Raw genomic sequence first — 20,492 nt, forward strand, 5'->3', positions numbered from 1 at the left:
ACCTTGATTATATAATTGATAACGACGATGATAAATGATAAAAATGCAATTTTATCATATTTTATTATCACCGGATCCGCGTCAGACATTACACTGGCGGACGGAACTACATAGCTGGTGTCGCAGGCAGCTGCTGCTGCAGACAGCTCCGGTCCACTGACCAATGAGAACGATTTTCAACCGGCGGCGTTTCACCTGTTCTGACGTTCTGTGGTTCTGCCGCGCGCGTGTTTTTGCCCCTTTGCCCGTCTTTAACCACGGCGGCACGGCGATTAACATTGAAATTGAAACAGCAATATCGCGATATCAACCGTTTTTCTATTATTAATTATTATTGTACACTTCGTCACCGTTGCCGCGTGGGTGCGCGAGCCGACCCGACACAATAATAATGATAATAATAGTAATAATAAATGCAATGTAGTTGGCGTTGTGTGAGCGAGATAGCGTGTGGCGCGTGCGTGCGCGTGTACTTTTCTGTTCGTTATTATTATTATTATTATTATTTTTCCCCGTTCGGTTTTACGTTTTTTTTTTTTTTTGCTCGCTTCGTCAGTTGTAACAGTCTTCGTTCTGTCGTTCTCTGCCTTTTTTTTGCTCCTCGTATCGTTGTTGGGTACATCTGTTGATAGTGTTGACTTTTATTTAAAAATTATTACGGTTTTCCGTTAGTTTGTGTTTATCCGTCGTGGCGTGATGTGTCGCGGGCTCTAAAAACTGAAATGGTCGCATTGAAATAATCTCCAGAACACCCCACGATGTCGGCAGCGAACGGAACCGGACAGAAAAACCACAACAACAATAATTGCGATCTCGAGGAGGAACTTATGAAGGCGCAAAGTGAGTGAACGTCAACTTGTTTTAATCGATAAGGTCCATTAAGACGTTCTTAACTACGGAAAATTTTGTTTACCTTTTGAGGCGGTTCATGTCTAATGCATTAGTGCATTACTATGTAGATAAGGTTGTCGGCAGGCACTACCTAATGAATAGTAGGAGTATTCTCTGACAACTGTCAAGCGAACATTAGGAGATAGTTGTCGATTTGTTGTGTCCAATCGCACGATAACAACTAACGGTTTATAATTAATTAACATTTCTTAATAATTGGTTGCGTCGACCAAGTTGAATTTTTAATTTTTTTATGTTAATTAATTGTTATATTAGGTATCATCAATAGGTGCCTAGTTCTCTTCTGTCTCACTATTCGTTAAAAAAATAAAAAATAAAATGTAGGTTTGAAATAAAAACTAAAACTAAATTAAACATTTAATCTATTTTGGTCGTTTTTGTACCTTCGACAACTAGGCTAAGTTGAAGACCCTATTCGTAGGTCATGCGTTAAACTGTATCCCCTCGTGTGATTTTTGGAAATATGCCAATTTATATTTTTCCACTTGTCAAGCAAAAAGAAAAATACATGTGAGCTGGACGTTGAGTGTTGCTAATTATTTATAGAATATGTATATTTCGTTAAGTCTAAAAAGTTACTATTTAAGTGACATACAATGTAACATGTCATACCTATTATAAAAATGACACAAAAACGGAAGAAAATATTATTTTGTTTTAATTGTATGTGTATTGTGTAATAAAATTACCGACAAAAACTTAAATTGAAGTATACCCATTGCAATTTCGTTAGTACTTAGTAGCTTTATTTAAAAGTATTGCTTAGAACATTTTTAATAACATTTATTATTTAGTACTAAATGTATATTAGTGAAAACCTATTCATAATGAGCATAAGTATAAAAATAATTATTTATTAGTATTTTTAATTATTGTTTATTGTTTCTTTCATATCAAATGAGTTTTTATTAAATCTTAATTATTTAACAAAAATACAAAAAAATACCTAGTAAAATATGATAAAAATGAAAATTACCCTAATAGCTAAAATGTATTTTCAACTATTCAAAAATATTTAGATTGATATGTATGTAGGTAACTGTTGAAATGAATTTATGTTTTTTATGTTTGTGCATAACCAAAGTTAACTTAAATTAGGTATGGTGGGAAATCAATAACCTTTAAATGTTTAAACTTAAGTATTTTAAAAGTTGACGACAATGTCAGAAACTTATTTTTCAGACTAATGTATTTTAGTCACGACCGGGCCTAACATTTAATGTACCTACCTATGTTGGTATAAAATATGTGTTACAAGATAGGTGTTAATAGATTCTAGTTCTTTGAAAAATAATAAATTATGGATGTAAATAAGAATGATTTGTATATCTTTAATTTATCATGAAATGTGCTATGAATTAATATTAGGTAACCCACCAATTCAAAAAAAAAAAGACTTTAAAAATAATATATGTACCTATTGGTATTTTACCATAAAATGTCAGGTTAAAATAACAGTAATAACTGATTAACTTAAAAGTATTGTTCATAATATTTTGTTCAATTTCAGTTTGTACAAGTTTTATAACACTTTATATTATTATTGTAATGGGTACCGCTCAGGCACTGTGATACATTATGTTATATTTGCATTATTATTTGTTTATACTATTTTTATATTAGGTACTAGATATTATTTTTACCTTTTCAATTACCTATTAATTTAATAATAATGTAATATAAAGCTTGGTACCTATACTTCATCATTGAAATTGCTGTTGGTTATTTGATTATGAGTAGGATTATGTCTCGGAATATATGATTTATATAATTATAATAATATTTATATTATAATATAACCTACATACAACATACAACATTGCACTTTTTATATTAACAATAATGCAGTTTACTCAGTAAATTCTAAAATTAGAGTAAATTCACCGGTTATAAAATTTAAATGTCAGATTATAATCAAAAGTATCTCTGAGGCTTTTATTGATATTTTTATTGAAAAGTTAGTATTACCTGGTTTGTACCTAATAAACTTTTAAAAATGTACATTTTTTGTCCATTTTAAAATGATTATAAATTATTTAAAAATAATAATATCAATGAAATCCTCAGAGATACTCTAAATAATAATCTTACCTTTAAATTTTATAATGAGCCAATTAAATATAATTTTGATTATAATGGAGTAAAATAAACTGTTTTTAACATAACATTTTTCATGTTGTATGTTTTGTTTTTTTAGACGTACCTAGACAACTCTTGTGGGTGTGGTGTCCTATTATCCCCAATAAATTCTCTTGATAATAACCATCCATTGCACAGATATAATTACTTTATAAATCTATCTAATTAATAACACGGAATAACATTGTATGCATTTAATAAAAAATGAAGTTAATGATAATGGTAGGAATAAATAGAATAGGTACATAGTAGAATTAAAATTGAAATATTGATGTCTAAATTCCAAAAAGCATGACTAGTACTTCATAAGAATTTCTTATCTGTAGTGGCAAAGTTTTCATTTTGCAATTATTTGTTAAGTTCTTTGTGTTTATAGAAAAATAATATTTTATAGAGATTTAATTTATTATTTTATCCTTGAAATTTAAAACAATATTATTTTATCTGAGTAATATGAATTATTTTTTACCGTCCCGTTTTCGGGTAACAATTCCTAATAAAGGGAATGTTTTTTTAAACATTTCAATGTGAAATTGGAAAAAATTGAATGTTTTATTATTTTTTTAAATTGTAGGTAAACTATCAATTAATTAAACTGCTCAGTGAGTTGCAACAGTCAAATATTGATTTGGCTATGTGCCTAAGTTTAAAATGTCTGTGTTTGATTATGAATTTTAATGCAATTTTTTAAACTTTCATCGGCATTGTAATAGGTATTGATTATTTTGAATTTTTTCCCCGAACGCTGCTATAATGTGCAATTTACACTCAATTATTAATACTTTAAAATTATCAATGTAGGTTAAACTTATAGAGTGTTTCTTTTAAACATTAAATAAAATAAAATTTTCCAATTATTCACATGCCTCAAAAAAAAAATTCTGAATTTGTTACATTAATTTTTTGATCAATACCTAACATAAAAATTATTGACAGGAAAATAATTATTGTAACCTACATTAAATACATACTACATTTAGTTAGGCACCTATCTGTTTATACCTAATATACTTAAAGTTTGAATAAAAATTATAGCCTAAATATTTTTTTGAAAAAATAGTTTCAATTTCATCAAATTTGTGTAAGTATTTTCTAGGTAATTATTAAAAAATAATTCATTAAGTGTAGTTATTGATGCAATGCTTATAAATGTATTTATTATTTAGAGAATTGTATAACTTATTCATGTCCTGTTTATTTGAAAAATAGACTTACAAATGTGTCAAGTTAATTATGTTCTATTGTAATAGATAATTAGTTTGATTAAGATTGAATAAATATTTATTGGTAAACAGTCACTAAATAGATATTTACTATGCTTATGCAGACTTGCATATTAAAGAAATTGATTAATTTAATGAACCAATCATGTTTAAATGGGTTTTAAAGAGACCATTAGCTCACTATTGATTTATTAAACGTTTAGAGATTCTTTATGGTTCCCGGCATTCAAAAATTATAATAATGAATCCTTATATACCAATTTTAATTATTGATGTGCAAATAAAAAATAATATAGTAATTTTATTATCAATTTTATTTTATTCCATTACTAAAATAAACAAATCTGTTGATTTATACAAAATTAGTATAATGAATATTAATGTTCCAGTCAAATGATAAAATTGTTTTGTGATTAGCATGTTAAGACATTACAACTTAGTTGTGAACAATTTTCTTTTGAAATAGATCTTAATGCTTATTTCTTTTAAAAATTGTTATTATAAAGTCCTAAACAAATTAAGTTGTATGTGTTACATATTTAAAAAAAAAATTATATTCAAGTAGGTATTTATTTATTTTATCAAGATGGATACCAAAATATCAACTCTTGTTGAAGGTAGGTACTTTTTAAATAAGTATTAGGAACCCAATTATTTACTTTCATTTCATATGACACCTAGACAATTTCTCGATTTATTATTAATCAGATATTTTGATTTTATGAGTTACTAGCAATATTATTCAAATATGACATTGGTGAATTGAATGACCAATAAGCTTATACCTATTTATTTTTTAATAATGTTCAATAGGTCAATACTCAATAGTAATAATAAATATTTAAAATAAGGTAGGTATTTATATATAATTGCATAACTAATTTATTGAGACTAATATTTATTCGAATCACTGTATAAATGATATTAATTTAAATAATAGGTATAAGTATACAGGATGTCCCTACTGTCCCTCGAGGGTTTACTCATTGCGATATCTCACAAAAAAATGGAGATATCAAAATTCTGGTTTTGTAATAAGACTCACAGGGATAAAAAATCAATTATTTCATTTTTATTTTATTTTAATGTTTTGTTAGTAAATTTTAAAAATATATTTTTTTATTTAATCATTTAAATTATAAAAAACCATAAAAATTGAAGATAGCCATTTTTTAGAATTAATTTTTCTGAAAATATTGAAATTTCAAAATTTTATTTTCATTAATTTCCTAGTTTTTAATATTTTTTCTTGTTTTGAAGAAATAAAATGTGATTATAACTAGGCACACTGAAAATGATCGGCCGGCCTTATGATAATGCGCGTAATACAGTGGACGTCATGTTTGACAACACTACGGTGTTAAATTTAAATGATTCATAATTTTTCTTAAACTAAAAAAAAAATTATAAATCAAGGAATTAATGAAAATAAAATTTTGAAATGTCAATTTTTTGGATATAATTAAATAAAAAAAATACATTTTTTAACTTTTTACTAAAACATTGAAGTAAATTAAAAAATGTAATAATTGTAGTTCTCATCCCTGTAATTCTTATTACAAAATAGATATCTCCATTATTTTGGGTGATATTACAATGGGTAAATCCTTGTAGAACACCCTGTATATATATATATATATCAAATCAGAAATTGTCATATGCAAATAAAATACTTGAAAACTAAGTATGTACTGATAATGTTACATTTTAAAGATTATTTCAAGGTTTGAAGCCAATTGAACAATGTACTTTATATTGTAGTGCATTCATTACAATAAGTATAATCTGTAGTCTGTCTCAAAGTAGAATACACCAGTTTTGCACACTTTTTAGATACACCCAGCTGGACATAATAGGTCACTGTCTAGTATGTTCTACTTTGAAACAGGCTATAGGTAGATATTTTCTTAAAAGGGATACCCTCGGTGATACCAAAAGAACCTAACAATTTATTTAATTTGGAAAATTAATTGTATAAAATAGTACAACTTTTTCAATTTTGGTAACAAATTGTAACTTGTCGGTACCTAATTAAAAGAAAATTGATAAAAAATTTTTTTTAAGTATGTTAAAGCTTAAAATTTTACAAAATTTAACAAAATCACAAAAATAAGTAAACATTGCAGTGCAATCGCTTGCATATTTTTTATGAGCAATTATTTTTCAAATATTGGCGGCATGGTTCTTAAAAATGTATACTTTATAAATTTATCCTCTAGCGTTTTTTTGTTAATTTGGAGAGATTCAAAAAATACTAACGGAAGAAACTTGGACTAAAACTAAAATTATTGTTTTTTTATACAATGTATTCTTCAAAATATTTACGCTAATCTTAGGTTGTTTATAGCTATTTGAATTTTTTCAACATTTTTTTAGACTATCAAAGGCTTGAAAATTTTATACTTAACCTTACACCATCATAGAAATTGAAAAATTAAAATTTTTTGGTGGGAAAAATGTCCTGAAATATTGACGAAAATAAAATGTCTTGTTCTGTTAAATATTTTTTGGCATTTTTCAAACAATAATGTTCATACTTTTAAAAAAATCAAGTAATTTATTTTACTATTATGCATTAGTACTACAGTAGGTTAAATTCATTTTGTAGATCATTACTCTTCTGTTTTTTAAACTTTTCAGAAATTAACATAATTTAAATTATGTTCATACAACATTGTTGATATGCAAATACTTAAGTATAAATTATTTTATTTTAAATATTAATATTATTGTTATTTTATACATTAGTATTAAATATTATAAGAGGTAAAATAGATATTAAAAAATATTGCCTATTACTTATTAAAAAAACAGTTAATATTTAAAAAAATGTACTTAGGTATTTTTTTTCAGTATTTTATCAAAAAAATGCTCAAATTATATGATAAATGATAACATTTTTCTGTTCTGAGTTGAGTAGGAAAAATATCTCAAATGATAGAATCAAGTGGTTCATGATAATACAATATTTAATTAAGTAGATTAATTCAAGTTAACAAGATGATGACTAATATAAAATATAAGTGATCTATTAGTGTTTTTTTTTAATTACAATAAAATCAATGGATCTGATGTTTTTATAATAGGCATTTAAAATACATATTTACTGTACAATTATTATTATTATTATTATTATTATGATATAGTTCATTACACTGTAGTACTTGCCTAATCTTTATAAAATTAATAAAATGTAATTTAAATATTAATTATCATATTATATTATATAAAAAATACATTATACTTTTATGTTTTTTTTTATTCTGTATGGTTAGAATATAATATCATTAGATATAAGAATTAGTATAGATAATAAAACTATATATCATATAAGTCCTCCAAAAAATTTTGATTTATAGCACCAATTCTGATTTAGATATAAAAATGAAAGTGTATGTAATTTGTGCAAAAATAAATAAAAATATGCTGAAATTCATTATACCTTCATGGTATACATTTTATTTTAATATCATATAAATATTTTTTAAAACATTTAATTCAAGTTTAACATATCTTATAAAATACATTTTAAAAATAAAAATAAATCACTTCAATGTCACCGTCTTACCTATCCGTTTCAACATTTTTATTAATTAAATTAAATGTTATTATCCCAGTTATTATTATAATATTTGTTTTTTTAATAGTTTAAGTTTTTAAACATTTCTCATGTTGTGTTTTTAGAGTATGTTATTTAAATTGTATAATTTTGTTTAAGTTTCTGTTATGTTAAACGTTTTATGATTTTTTGATTTTTTAACGCTTTAGAAAAAAATAGTCTTACATCTATGATAAAAAGTAAATGTTATTCATTTAAGTCTAATGTGTTATAGCTGATACGAGCTTGGAAGATTTATCAGATGACTTTTATTCATTGAAATTGTAAGTGTGGCGCAGATTACTTATACCATTTTGTTTTCTGTCATGGCGCAGATTACTAAATTTAATATTTAGGCTTGGCACAAGTTACCTACATGTTGTTTGTTATTGTTTTACGCAAATAACATAATATGCGTTCATATACCTATTGGTTACACAAATTAAAGATTAAATGTGTAAATTACCATATCTTCTGATTTTTAATGTTAAATAAAATTCCCTCCTCCCCAGTTTATACTTCCCTGAGTTCTGACTCATAAGTACTTAAAAAAATATTATATTTTATATTAGGCATATCTTCTTATTTTTATGAAAAGTGTAATGAGTCATTGTTATAAGTAACTTACCTAAATAAGAAAGTAGTACAAATGACATAGGGTTTATAAATAAATAAATTAGTTTAAGTTATAAATGATGATTTTTATTGGTGTTTTTACAATTAAAACTTTTTTCAGGTGTTTCAAGTTTGGAATCCGAGTTGTCAAATTTTAATATTTATTTGGAAAAAATATATTCTTCTGATTCAGATGTATTATTAGCTATTAAGGTAAAATAGTTTTAGATTATGTTTTTATGATATGTATTATAAATTTATAAAAATATCACTTTTCTTTTTAGAAATTAAATGTATCTATTAAATACTTAGAAAATCTATCGGATGTAAATTTATTGGAAAAAAATGATATCCTGGTCACCACTTTATTTGAAGAACTTGCAGTCAAACGACCATGTTTTAGGTGTGTTAAGTTAATTTTTTTAATTCATGATTTTAAATATATTAAAAACAATTATTCATTCAACGTTGTATTTAGAATTCTTGGCCGTCCAGCTTTACTGGAATTGGCCGAAAGCCCTAATGGTTTACAGGGCATTAATCGCCATCGTTATTGCAATGCTCTTGTTGGTGCCATTGTCAGTGTTACAGGAATTCAAAAGAGAGATGAAATGGTATTTGTTATATAATTTATTAATCTAATCAAATTATATTTCATATATTTGTTTTATCATTCAGGCACGTCTTCTGAGTTTGATCCGTTGGATGGGTGGTAGTTTTCGAGAAAGTATTAATTACAAAACTACTCATTTGGTGTCTGGTTATGCATGTAGTGCTAAATCCCAATATGCATATTTGCATGAAATTCCTGTTATTGGATCTTCGTGGCTTCATGCAGCATGGGAGAGACGCGATGAAATAGACTTCAAAGCAATCAATTCATCATTCGTAAGTATTTAAGTATATGAAAGCCAAACATATTTTGTTTAAATTTGTCAATAGTTATGAAGAATATTTTAAATTTCAAAAAAAAAAAAAAATAGTTTTCAGAACACAAGCTAAAACCATTCCATGGAGCCAAAATATGTTTTTCAGGGTTCACGGAAGAAGAGCGATCACATATGGTTGATGTTTTGTTACAAAATGGGGGGACTCCAATAAGCGATGAAAATGATACAGAATGTACTCATCTGGTAAATATTATTTGAATATTTTGATTTTGCACTGGGAAACTATAATAAATGTATAAGGTGTGTTGTATCATACTGTTAAGACAACAAAATAATGGCCAAAGTTGAATTAATTAAATTATTTATTCATGATATATCTAAATTTATTCCTAATATTAACAGAAAACTCTGAGACGGATTCTGAATTTGATCTAAAGCACAACTATATGACAGAAACCTGGGCAAAACTCATGTTTTTGCTTTAATCTGTATTTATAATAATACTGTGAAACTTTCATTTAACAAAATGTTGTTGTAATTTTTTTAATGAATTTCTCTATATCACAATTTTTTTTGTTTTTTTTTGCTATTTCACTATATGAAAGTTTCACTGTATTGCTTTTGCTGTGCACAAGACTACTAACCTTAATGTTGTGCATAGATAACGTGTATTATGTATACATGCAAAATATTGATGGGGTTTGCTAACAAATTTTTGCTTATTTATTTTTAATTTTACAGAACAAGGCTATTTTTTTTTAACATTTTGTGTTTGTTGGTGTTATGTTTTTTCTGTTTGCATGTCAGGTTACAAAAGAAGGTTCTAGTCCTTTAGGCGACCGAGATCCAAATACAACACCGTGTTTACGAGGTGTTTTGGCTCCTAAAAATCTAATTCAAGCATTTGATAAAGAGGATTCAAGTCCTAATACTCGAAATGGGGGGTTAAAAAGAACACTGAGTGTGGTAGATGGTGGAAATTTGTCACATGAAACCAAGAAGATTCGCCTTCAATCTTTAGACATGGATTGCGATGAATTTTTGTTTAAACATCCCAATCCTATGTCAGCATGTTTGGATCAAACCGATCAAACTTTGGTATATATTTTTGACATTAATTTAAAAAATATAAAACATTTTGTACACTAGTATAAAAGTAAATACTAAATGAAAAATGTATTAGGTAAAATAATAATATTCCTATGGTATTAATAAATTAATTTAAAAAATTTGAATTTTACCTAACCTATAATCATAAATTCTGGTATAAATACCTAATTGATGGTCTTAATTTAAATAAAAATGTTAGTTTAGTTGTACATTTCAATTGAATATTGCTTAGTTTGTTTCTATAATATCTAAACAATATTAATAGTTTTGCTCTTTTTACTTTATAATCAAACTAACATTAATTAATCATTATGTCTAAAACTACATAAATTTATTATTTTAGTTATGAAATAAACCTGATAATTTAAAATAGTATTTTTTTTTCTGTTATTTAACAAATAAACATATTAAACAGTAAATAATAATGTATGTAACTAAAGTTTGAAAAATTAACCAGATTGATTAAAAACAAAATAATATACAAGTATTTTGTTGTAATTGAAAATTAAAATATTCTTTTTTTGTTCATTCAAATTATTAAACTAACTATTTTTGGATTAATTGAATTAAGTTCTATAAACTGCTAATAACAATAACAAGTTTTAAATATAACACGCATGAATGCATGATGCACAAAATAAAATGTTTGATCATTATTTCAGTCAAACCACTATTTGGTTAAAGTTGCACTTTTGATAGAGAAAAAATGTTTAAAACCAGTGTATGTATGATACAGTATATGAACCAGTATCAATAAATCATCTGTCGATATTATTTGTTCTTAAAGACTGATGAATACTAAGACCGGACTTCATCCATAATTACTACTTTTTTTTATCTTGGTATCTCTAAATTATTTAAGATTGGACATTCCTAATGTTTCTTTTACAATCATGAAAATTCGATTATCTTATTTTTTGTTTTAAATAATTTTAATGTATATAATGAATAGAGTTTTGGTAAAGTGTCTATTAGTTATACAATTGTGTAGTGTATTATTGAAATGCCCAATAAAAATTAAATTGATATTGTTGAATGTCCTTAAACATAAAAAGGTGATATTAAAGAAAAATTAAGTATATCCAGTTCTATTTATTTATACTTTTAATATTTAAAAATAAAATTTTATAAAAATATAAAAACTACAACTTCTTTAATATTCTCTTCTAATTGATTGTTAACTTATTTTAATGGTTTGTGGCTGTAGGAAAAATGAATACATAAAAAACAAACCATGCTTTTTACATTTATCCCTAAACACACATATTATGATGTCGTGTTTACATATTAAATTATATTCATTAACTCTATTTTATTTTTTCTCCTTGGATTTCAAATTGTGAACATTTGAGCTGCTGCAATATGATTCATAGCTCTGTTTATCACTAACATAATATATAAAATTAACATTGCATCGCTATTAATTATGCTTAATTTTTATATCATTAACATTATTTATAATTTTTAACAAGCTATTAAGAGGACTTCGCACCCGCATGTGTTGTCTCCGTCTTACACACGTACGACATAGGAAATGTTCGTTCGCTAGTTTCAATAGGGTATTGTCAATTTTGATATTAGAGTGAATCCACCTATTATCAAACTTTTAGGTAGCAACATTATCTGTGTTCTTTCGTTGGTTTTTTCAATATTTTAATTTTTAAGTGAGTTATGGGTATGTAAATTATGAATATTTTAAAATGTTCATAACTCACTTAAATTAAAATTTTGTAAAAACCAACGAGAGAACACAGATGATGTTTCTACCTAAAAGTTTGATAGTAGATGGATTCACTCTAATATCAAAACTGACAATACCCTATTGAAACTAGCAAACGATAATTTGCTAGGTTGTACGTGTGTAAGACAGAGACAACACAGGCGGGTTAGACGTCCTCTTAACTACAATATTTACTATAGGTTTTAAGTATTAATTAACTATGAAGTCTTCTATTTAATTTGTATATTGTGTTTAAGAGGACACTATACTTGCGTGCGTTTTCTCCATCTTACAAGTACGCAACACAGTAAATTTACTCTCAGCAGATCACTTTAACTTCATTAGTTCAAAAATTAAAGTGAATTCACTTCTTATAAAATTTAAAAGTAAGATAATCATCTGTGTTTGTATGTTGGGATTTTACAATAGTTCAGTTTTTAAGTGTGTTATGAGTTTTTTTAATTTACACTATATTGTATACAGAAACTTGATATAAAATTGAACCATCTTAAAAACACAGATAATGTTCTTCCCTTTTAATTTAAGAAGAAGTCAATTCACTTTAATTCTTAAAATAACAGAACTAAACGTGATTTGCTGAACATAAATTTGGTATGTACATACTTGTAAGACAGACACACACATGGGTATGGCACATTACATGTATTAGCTGTTTAATGGGGAACCGTAGAGAATGATTGTCTAATAAAAATTGATTAAAATCATTAAAAAGGTGAATTTCACTTCATTAGCTTACAATCTCAATTTCAGATCTGTCTTCAGATTAAAAATAGTCTACTTTTTCATTCTCATTGGATATGTCTAAAATTGGTTTTCATGTTTGCGTGTGGTTTGGTGCTTTACAATTTGACTTTATAATTATTCAGTTTAACAAAAAATAATGTGGTATTATGTTTTTAGTTTATCAATATTCTTGCTGATTAGGTAATAACTAATAATACATACGATATAAATAATTTAAAATTTTATTCAGTTTTATTTTCATTAAAACATTTTTATTCGTCAGCAGTTTTTCTTTTAATTTTTGGTATATGTATATTTTATATAGTTGAGAAACAAATTGTGTTTTTCGCAAATACAAGGTGTCCCATGAGGATTTACCCATTGCGATATCTCCCGAAATAATAGTAATATAAAAATTCTGGTTTTGTAATAAGACTCACAGGGATAAGAACTACAATTAGTTCATATTTTAATTTATTTCAATGTTATGGTAAAATAGTTAAAAAAATATATTTTTTTATTTAATTATTTCCAAAATAGTTGACCATACCAATTTTGTAGAGTTAATTATTCTGAAAATATTGACGTTTTAAAATTTTATTTACATTAATTTCCTGGTTTTTAATTTTTTTTTTAGTTTTGAGAAAAATTGCAAATTATTTAACGCTGTTATGTTACCCACCGGCACGCGTGCATTCCCATAAGGCCGGCCCAATACTTTCAGTGTTCCTAATAGTTATAATTGTATTTTATTCCTTCAAAACTAGAAAAAATACTAATAATCAGGGAATTAATGAAAATAAAATTTTGAAACGTCAATATTTTAAGAAAAATATACTCTACAAAATGGCTATGGTCAATTATTTTGGAAATAATTGAATAAAATATATATTTTTTAAATTTTTTACAAAAGCATTAAAATAAATTTAATAATTGTAGTTCTTATCCCTGTGAATCTTATTATAAAACCAGAATTTTGATATCTCCATTATTTTGTAAGTTATCACAATGAATAAATCCTTATGGGACACTGTATTATGTTTACATTATTTATAAATATTCAAAAATCATTCAATAAATTCCAGTAAACTATTAGCACTTGTATTTATCAAGTAAACCATTATTAAAAACTAATAAAAATGTTATGGATTATATATTTTTAAACAATTATGCTAATTTAAATTTTGTTAAAGAATAATTTTGTCAACAAAAAAATAATTCATAAAATTGATATATTGTTCTATGTTGTATGTATGACAAAGTTGTCTTAAAACATTAGTTCTATCCAAAATATTAATGTTTGGAAAAATGATCTGTGTGACTATTTGAATTTATTAGAGGAGGCAAAGTGATAACATTTTGATATTATTAAAAAAAACTTCTAATATTAAATATAAGTCAAAATTATACACTTTTTAATAATATTTAACTTTTTTTTTAAATTTAAATTTCATACCAATAAAAAAATATTAAAAAAATATTGCTCTCTAATAATAATAAAATCTATTTTTGTTAGTCATCATACTTAATGTATTATTTATAACATATTTTTAGGTTGTTGATGAATCTTCATTAGATTCGATTCCTCCTGTGAAGAAGAACAATGCTGAAATCCTGAAAGAAGCATGGTTCTGGACATCTGTACAATACCAGAGTTGCGCCTTAACTAAAGAATATTTATTAACCAATGTAGGAACTTGTTTTAAAATTTCTTAATATTTAACTTGTTTTAAACCCATGCAACTTATATTGGTTTAGTTAAATGCGACCAACACACCTACATCTACTCGTGTTATGTCATCTACATTGACATTAAGTTCTTCTTCTCGTGCACGCAAAAGAAAAAGGCATTTAGACCGTTTGGGTTCTTTGTTAAGGCCTAGTCCAACACCTGTGGCAACTATTGGTGAAACATCGCCAACAAACAGTTCAGGGCCGTCAAAACGACGGTCATCAGCTGCCAATACCCTTGATGGCCTAAGGTTGTCGTGTGGATCATTTTTAAACTTCACAAACAGCCCAGATCATCCATCGCCCTTTAAACTACCAAAAGGTAAAGATTTTGTGATAATATTACAATAGCAGTGTATTTGAATTTAGATTGTATTTATAATTTCCAGATCCAGATTTAGTTATAAAAGATAAACCATTTAGCCCGCGATATCAAGTTTTCTCTGAATTATTACAAACTGAGATTAACTATGTGGGAGTGTTAAACACAATAATTACTGTAAGAATTTTTTATTAATTTATATTTATTAATTAATTATTTTTAATTTTCATTGTGCTAGTTATTTATTTTCCTAATTCAGCTAATTATTTAAATTTAAATTTTGTTCTTAGGTGTACAAGGAACCATTAGAAGAAATGATAGACAAAGAAGACTGTTTGCTTAATAATACAGAAATTAAAATTATATTTGGAAATGTTTTACCTATTTATCAAGTACATCAAGAGATGTTAGAAGAGCTCAAGTGTCTTGCTACATCTTGGCAAGAAGATAGTAGTATAGGCAGTGTTTTTCTCAAATATGTAATGCTACACATTTAATTCTGGATTTTGCTATTAAAATATATTTTTAATTTTTAATTTTTTAATTACTTTGTAGTCCAGCGAATTAGTGAAAGCTTATCCACCGTTTGTGAATTTTTTTGAAAAAACAAGGGAGATGTTATTACAGTGTGACCAAACAAAACCTCGTTTTCATGCTTTCCTTAAGGTCGGTCAGACAAGGCCCGAATGTTGTCGACAGAGTCTTCAAGAACTTCTCATTCGACCTGTGCAACGCTTACCCAGCGTTAGCCTACTGTTAAATGGTGAGTATTGTGAAGTGGTTCAAATTGTTTGTTATAACGTAGAACATCATAACCTTTCACTTAAATTCTATAATTAAATATTTTATAGATATTTTGAAACATTCTGATAAGAATAATCCTGATCACCAAGCCCTTGTATCAGCCTTAGCGAGTATACGTGAAGTAATGACTCATATTAATGAAGATAAAAGAAAAACTGAAGGTCAAGTTGTTCTTTTTGATATATTTAATGATATCGATAATTGTCCTGTGAGTATACTATTAATTGTATTTTTTAAGAATGGTACTCAGATTTGTGTTTAATTGTTTTGTATTACATCAAGTATTTTAACAATTTTCATTTTTTGTTTTAGCCTCATTTAGTTTCTTCACATCGAAGTTTTATTTCAAAATGTGATGTGGTTGAGTTAAGTGATAATCTTAGTGGTCGTGGGGATCATCTAACAATATTTGTTTTTTCAGATGTTGTCGAAGTAAGAATTTTATATTGATTCTTCAAAGAGTATATAAAAATGTTATATGATGATTGTTGATTTCTAGGTCTGTAAAAAAAGAAAATCATTTAATGGAAAAAGTCCAAAAGAACCAAATTCTGGTTCACACAAATTAAATGGTGGTGCCAAATCTTATAAACATATCAAATTGATGCCGTTAAATATAATCAAACAAGTTATAGATATTAAAGAGACTGAAGGTAAATAAACTCTTCTATAATATTTGTAGTGAAGAACTACATTTTAGAGATCAATTTTTTCCTAATTCTATCTTTCTGTATATCATGTTATATATAATAGCTCTGTGTGGATGAATATTATATTTTTAGAGAACACAATATCTTGATTAATTGACATGTTCTATAAAAGTGTAATATACCTAATTTACATTAAGAAGTTGACATTTATTTTCACTAATTTTAATATCAGAACAAATTAGGTAGACCTACTACCAAATATAAAGATAACCTACACAATTGTCTTTGTTCTGTTGAATATTATTTTTATGATTTAATTTTATAGGATGTTATAATCTTGTAAAATTTTATTATTTAATTATTTTCATAGTTCAATTCAAAATTAAAATTTCAAAATAACACCTCTTGTAAAATACAACCTTAAAGTTTAGGACTAAGTCACTGAATGGCTATCTTGTTGATTATTTAAGAAAAAAAAAATGGCTCGTGCACCCAAATGATCGCGCTTCCTTTGTTTCGTCATATGTGTAGGTTAGGTTTCTTTCATGGTATAGTATACTTCCTATCAATGAATTGTTAGCTGCTGAAAAATGTGACATACTCGCATATCTGTCATATTCTAGTATAATCATTTTTATATTATAACCCTATTATACTAATAAATTATTAAATATCCCCCAAACAACAATTTAAAACAGTGTATGATAGTGGTTCTTAACCTGTGTTCCGCGGAACCCTTGGGTTCCGTGAAAGCTTAAAATCGCAAAAGACATTTAAATTCCCACAATTGGACCTGAATATTAAAATGATCAAATCTAAAAATTTAACAGCTCAATATAAATATCTTGATAAGAATAGTCGACTGGTTTGTGTGTATGGGGCATGAAAAAATTGCATGGCAGGTAAATAAATAGTGGACTGTGGGATGTGACTTACAAATGTTGTCGGAATGCCAATATTTTGAATATTTTGACAAAATTCACAAAAATTTTCTAATTCATTTTTAGTTATTTTATTATTATTAATTTATATAAATTTGAACAAAGTAGGTAACAAAGTTTTCTGAAACTATTTTATTTTGTTACATTGACTCATGATATTAATACTAATGATAATTTTTATTTTATTAATTTTTACAAGTATGTATAAGATATAAAGAAAATTAATTTAATTTAATTCATTGGTCAACAAAATTGCTCCCATAGATTTTGTGTTGGCTGATGTAATATTAATATTTTAAATAATTCTATGTAATATCAAATTATTCTTTTTCCAGACTGTCGTAATACATTTTCATTAATGATTATTGACAATCATGACTTTAAAGAACGATTATATACATTCACTATGACTGGAAGTAATTGCAGTGCCAATCATAAAAATATTTTCTTAAAAAATATATCGCAACAAGTGGCCAACACCGTGTGTTCTGTAAGTATGCGAGTGGTTTAGAAAGAAACATTAATAAATATTTATTCAATCTTTGTTTTATTGAATTTAGGGCAATATATTAGTGTCATTAGACTCTCAGCAATTGGACATTGATACAAGTGAAATTACTACTGGTACTCTTGGGAAAGCTTTCAAGTAAATTATTATGATAATGTTGATTGTATAAAATTAATATAAATATGTATATATACTAACAATTCCCTATTTGATGTACAGGTTTGCAAGCAGAACACGCATTAAAGTTGGACGGGCATTAAGCTTTAATAAAACTCCTAGCAAGTTGAAACGAGCTGTGTCTACAATGATGAGTCCTGTTCTCAGCTTAACTAACAATGGAGGGCTGGGTACACATGCCCTTACTCCGTCCACTCAATTAGCCAATATGCATTTAGCATCGTGCACCAATTTAAATGTGAGCCCATTAAATGAGCGTAATTATAGACGTAGTTGTACACTAACGAAAGTCAAGAAACATGTCAAACGCAATTCTAAATTGCGAATGTCTAGTTAATTTTTCAGTCGGAGATCATTTGGAGAAGATAACATGTGTAGTCTTTTGCTTTATAAAAAAAAATTAATTAAAAATCTTACCTTATTGGATCTCAATAAAATAAATAAGGTACTTGACAATTTGCTTTACTTGTTGAACCAGCTTATTGTGTCGATTAACCTGCAATGTCCATATATGGGGTAAAGACCTTTTATGGTTGAATGTATGCATGTATGTTGTGTTACTTTTATTATTTAGGTACTACCATATTAAGTACTAAATAATGAGCATGGGCTATAATCAATTTTTATTTTGTATACAATTATATTGCATATTACATAAATTTTGGAAAGGCTTTGTTAATATCGCTTTTCCTCTTAAAGATATAATTGCTTGTTTTTTATACAAAAATAATTAAATTTTACTATGTTATTGTAGTTGAGGTTATAAAAGAGGGATGTATTTAAAATGTATGTTGTATCAAGCATTATTTAAACTTATAATTTTAAAATAGAAAAATTATTTTTATAATTTTTAAAAATAATGTAAGACTAACCAATAAAATAAATTTTATTAATTATTGCTATAAATTATTAATGATTACTTAACAATTTCAATTTTATTAATTTCCAGGGTAATTTTTTGTATTATAGTTTCTAAAATACTATTGAAAATCATGCTATTTAGTGTTTGGTACACCACAACAGATTTATTTGTTTTAAAATATCTAACATTAAAATTAATCACAATTTTTTTATAATTATAAAATTTTGTAAATGTTCGTTTTTGGATATTATTTTAATCTCATACTTATGCAATTGACGTATTGTTTAATTATTATGTTAAACAACTATACTTTGTTTCTTTGGTTTTATAATTTTAAACATTAATTTTATAATATGTAATAAGTGTACCTGAATGTTCATTATGTTTAAACTTTTGTATCGCTAGTAATTTAGTTATATTTTCAGTTATTTCATTTTACATGAAATAATTTTGTTCACATTTTAAATTATCATATTATTATGTTAAACAATAGAATAAAAATAATATCAGTTATCATAATAGTAATAATATTTTACAATATTCTTAAGTACTGAATTTTAGTTATTTTTTATTTTAGGAAATGTCATCAGATGACCATACGTTTCCATCGCCACCTTTGTCAGTTCAGCCAAATAGAAAAAATAAAACGTCGATATTAAGTCTATCTTCGGCGCCCAGGTAGCGTCCAACAACCTATCGATACCTGGTAAACACTTTTCGAAACTCAAAAAATTTTGTTTCGATTTTAAACCGTCAGTATCGATAGTTATATTATATTATTATAATAATTATGTTTTAAAACTCAATTTTAAATTTTTTTTAAATTAATTATTTTATTATTACATTTTTTGTTAGTATTTAAGATTTGTATAATAATGTTGTTTTCAACTTTTCCCAAGACATTCTTGCCCCAAAATTTTCTTATCCTATACCTACTTCATTGTCAACAATCGTTCATTTCATAAATTCCATTTCTACAAGAATAAATGTTTACCATACATGTTTACTTGGTTTTATACTGAGTATTTTAAAGTTACCATGGTATATACTTTTGTAGTCTGAATTTATACATTTACATACATTTTATGTGAACAATTTTATTTTTAAATCTTAAAACATAAAACTCAAAACGGTGCTCAAGTATTTGATCATTAACTACCTTAAGCTCAAACAATAACTTTTATGTATACTATGTGTGTGTTAGGGATTATATATTTTTATATATTTTTAAATTTATTGTATAAATGTAAATATGACGATTCAATTTTTGTGATTTTTGAGAAAAATGTATGAAATCAAAATTAAAATAACTTCATGTATGAATTACATTTTATATGTAAAATAATAGTATAAATATTTAATAAAATATTATTATATTATTGCTATCAATTGTCGAACCCTTCTTTGCCTTAATTCCTTTATTAAAATATTTCATGTTAAAATTATAAAGAAATGTTATGTAATACTGTTAGTACTTAATGTTTTTAAACATTAACTGTTTTACCTGCTCTAAGGTTTTAAAACATAATGGGTATAATAATGGTAA

At 25.8% G+C, this 20,492-nt stretch overlaps 1 protein-coding gene across 3 annotated transcripts; it reads left to right on the forward strand.

The window, feature by feature from the left end:
• The first annotated feature begins 178 nt into the window (after positions 1–178).
• pbl (epithelial cell transforming 2 pebble) lies at positions 179–20,335 on the forward strand. Of its 3 annotated transcripts, none has more exons than XR_016190668.1 (19): positions 179–840; positions 8,609–8,700; positions 8,772–8,890; positions 8,966–9,101; positions 9,166–9,375; positions 9,471–9,620; positions 10,185–10,475; positions 14,506–14,640; positions 14,710–15,004; positions 15,072–15,181; positions 15,295–15,483; positions 15,560–15,767; positions 15,856–16,016; positions 16,121–16,240; positions 16,308–16,461; positions 17,735–17,889; positions 17,960–18,045; positions 18,127–18,529; positions 19,524–20,335. XR_016190668.1 is itself a non-coding variant. In XM_089221794.1 (19 exons), the coding sequence occupies exons 1-19, from the start codon at positions 759–761 to the stop codon at positions 19,626–19,628; spliced, it is 2,994 nt and encodes a 997-aa protein (XP_089077920.1). In that variant the 5' UTR covers positions 181–758; the 3' UTR covers positions 19,629–20,335. The 3 variants fall into 3 exon arrangements, 2 of the variants coding, with proteins under 2 accessions (XP_089077920.1, XP_089077921.1); XM_089221794.1 differs by having other exon boundaries at positions 181–840; positions 18,127–18,322; XM_089221795.1 differs by lacking the exon at positions 10,185–10,475 and having other exon boundaries at positions 186–840; positions 18,127–18,322.
• The last annotated feature ends 157 nt before the right edge of the window (positions 20,336–20,492 follow it).

This window comes from Diuraphis noxia, unplaced genomic scaffold (genome assembly GCF_037042655.1).
Source record: "Diuraphis noxia isolate RWA-SAM2 unplaced genomic scaffold, SU_Dnox_SAM2 contig0003, whole genome shotgun sequence".
Lineage (NCBI taxonomy): Eukaryota > Metazoa > Arthropoda > Insecta > Hemiptera > Aphididae > Diuraphis > Diuraphis noxia.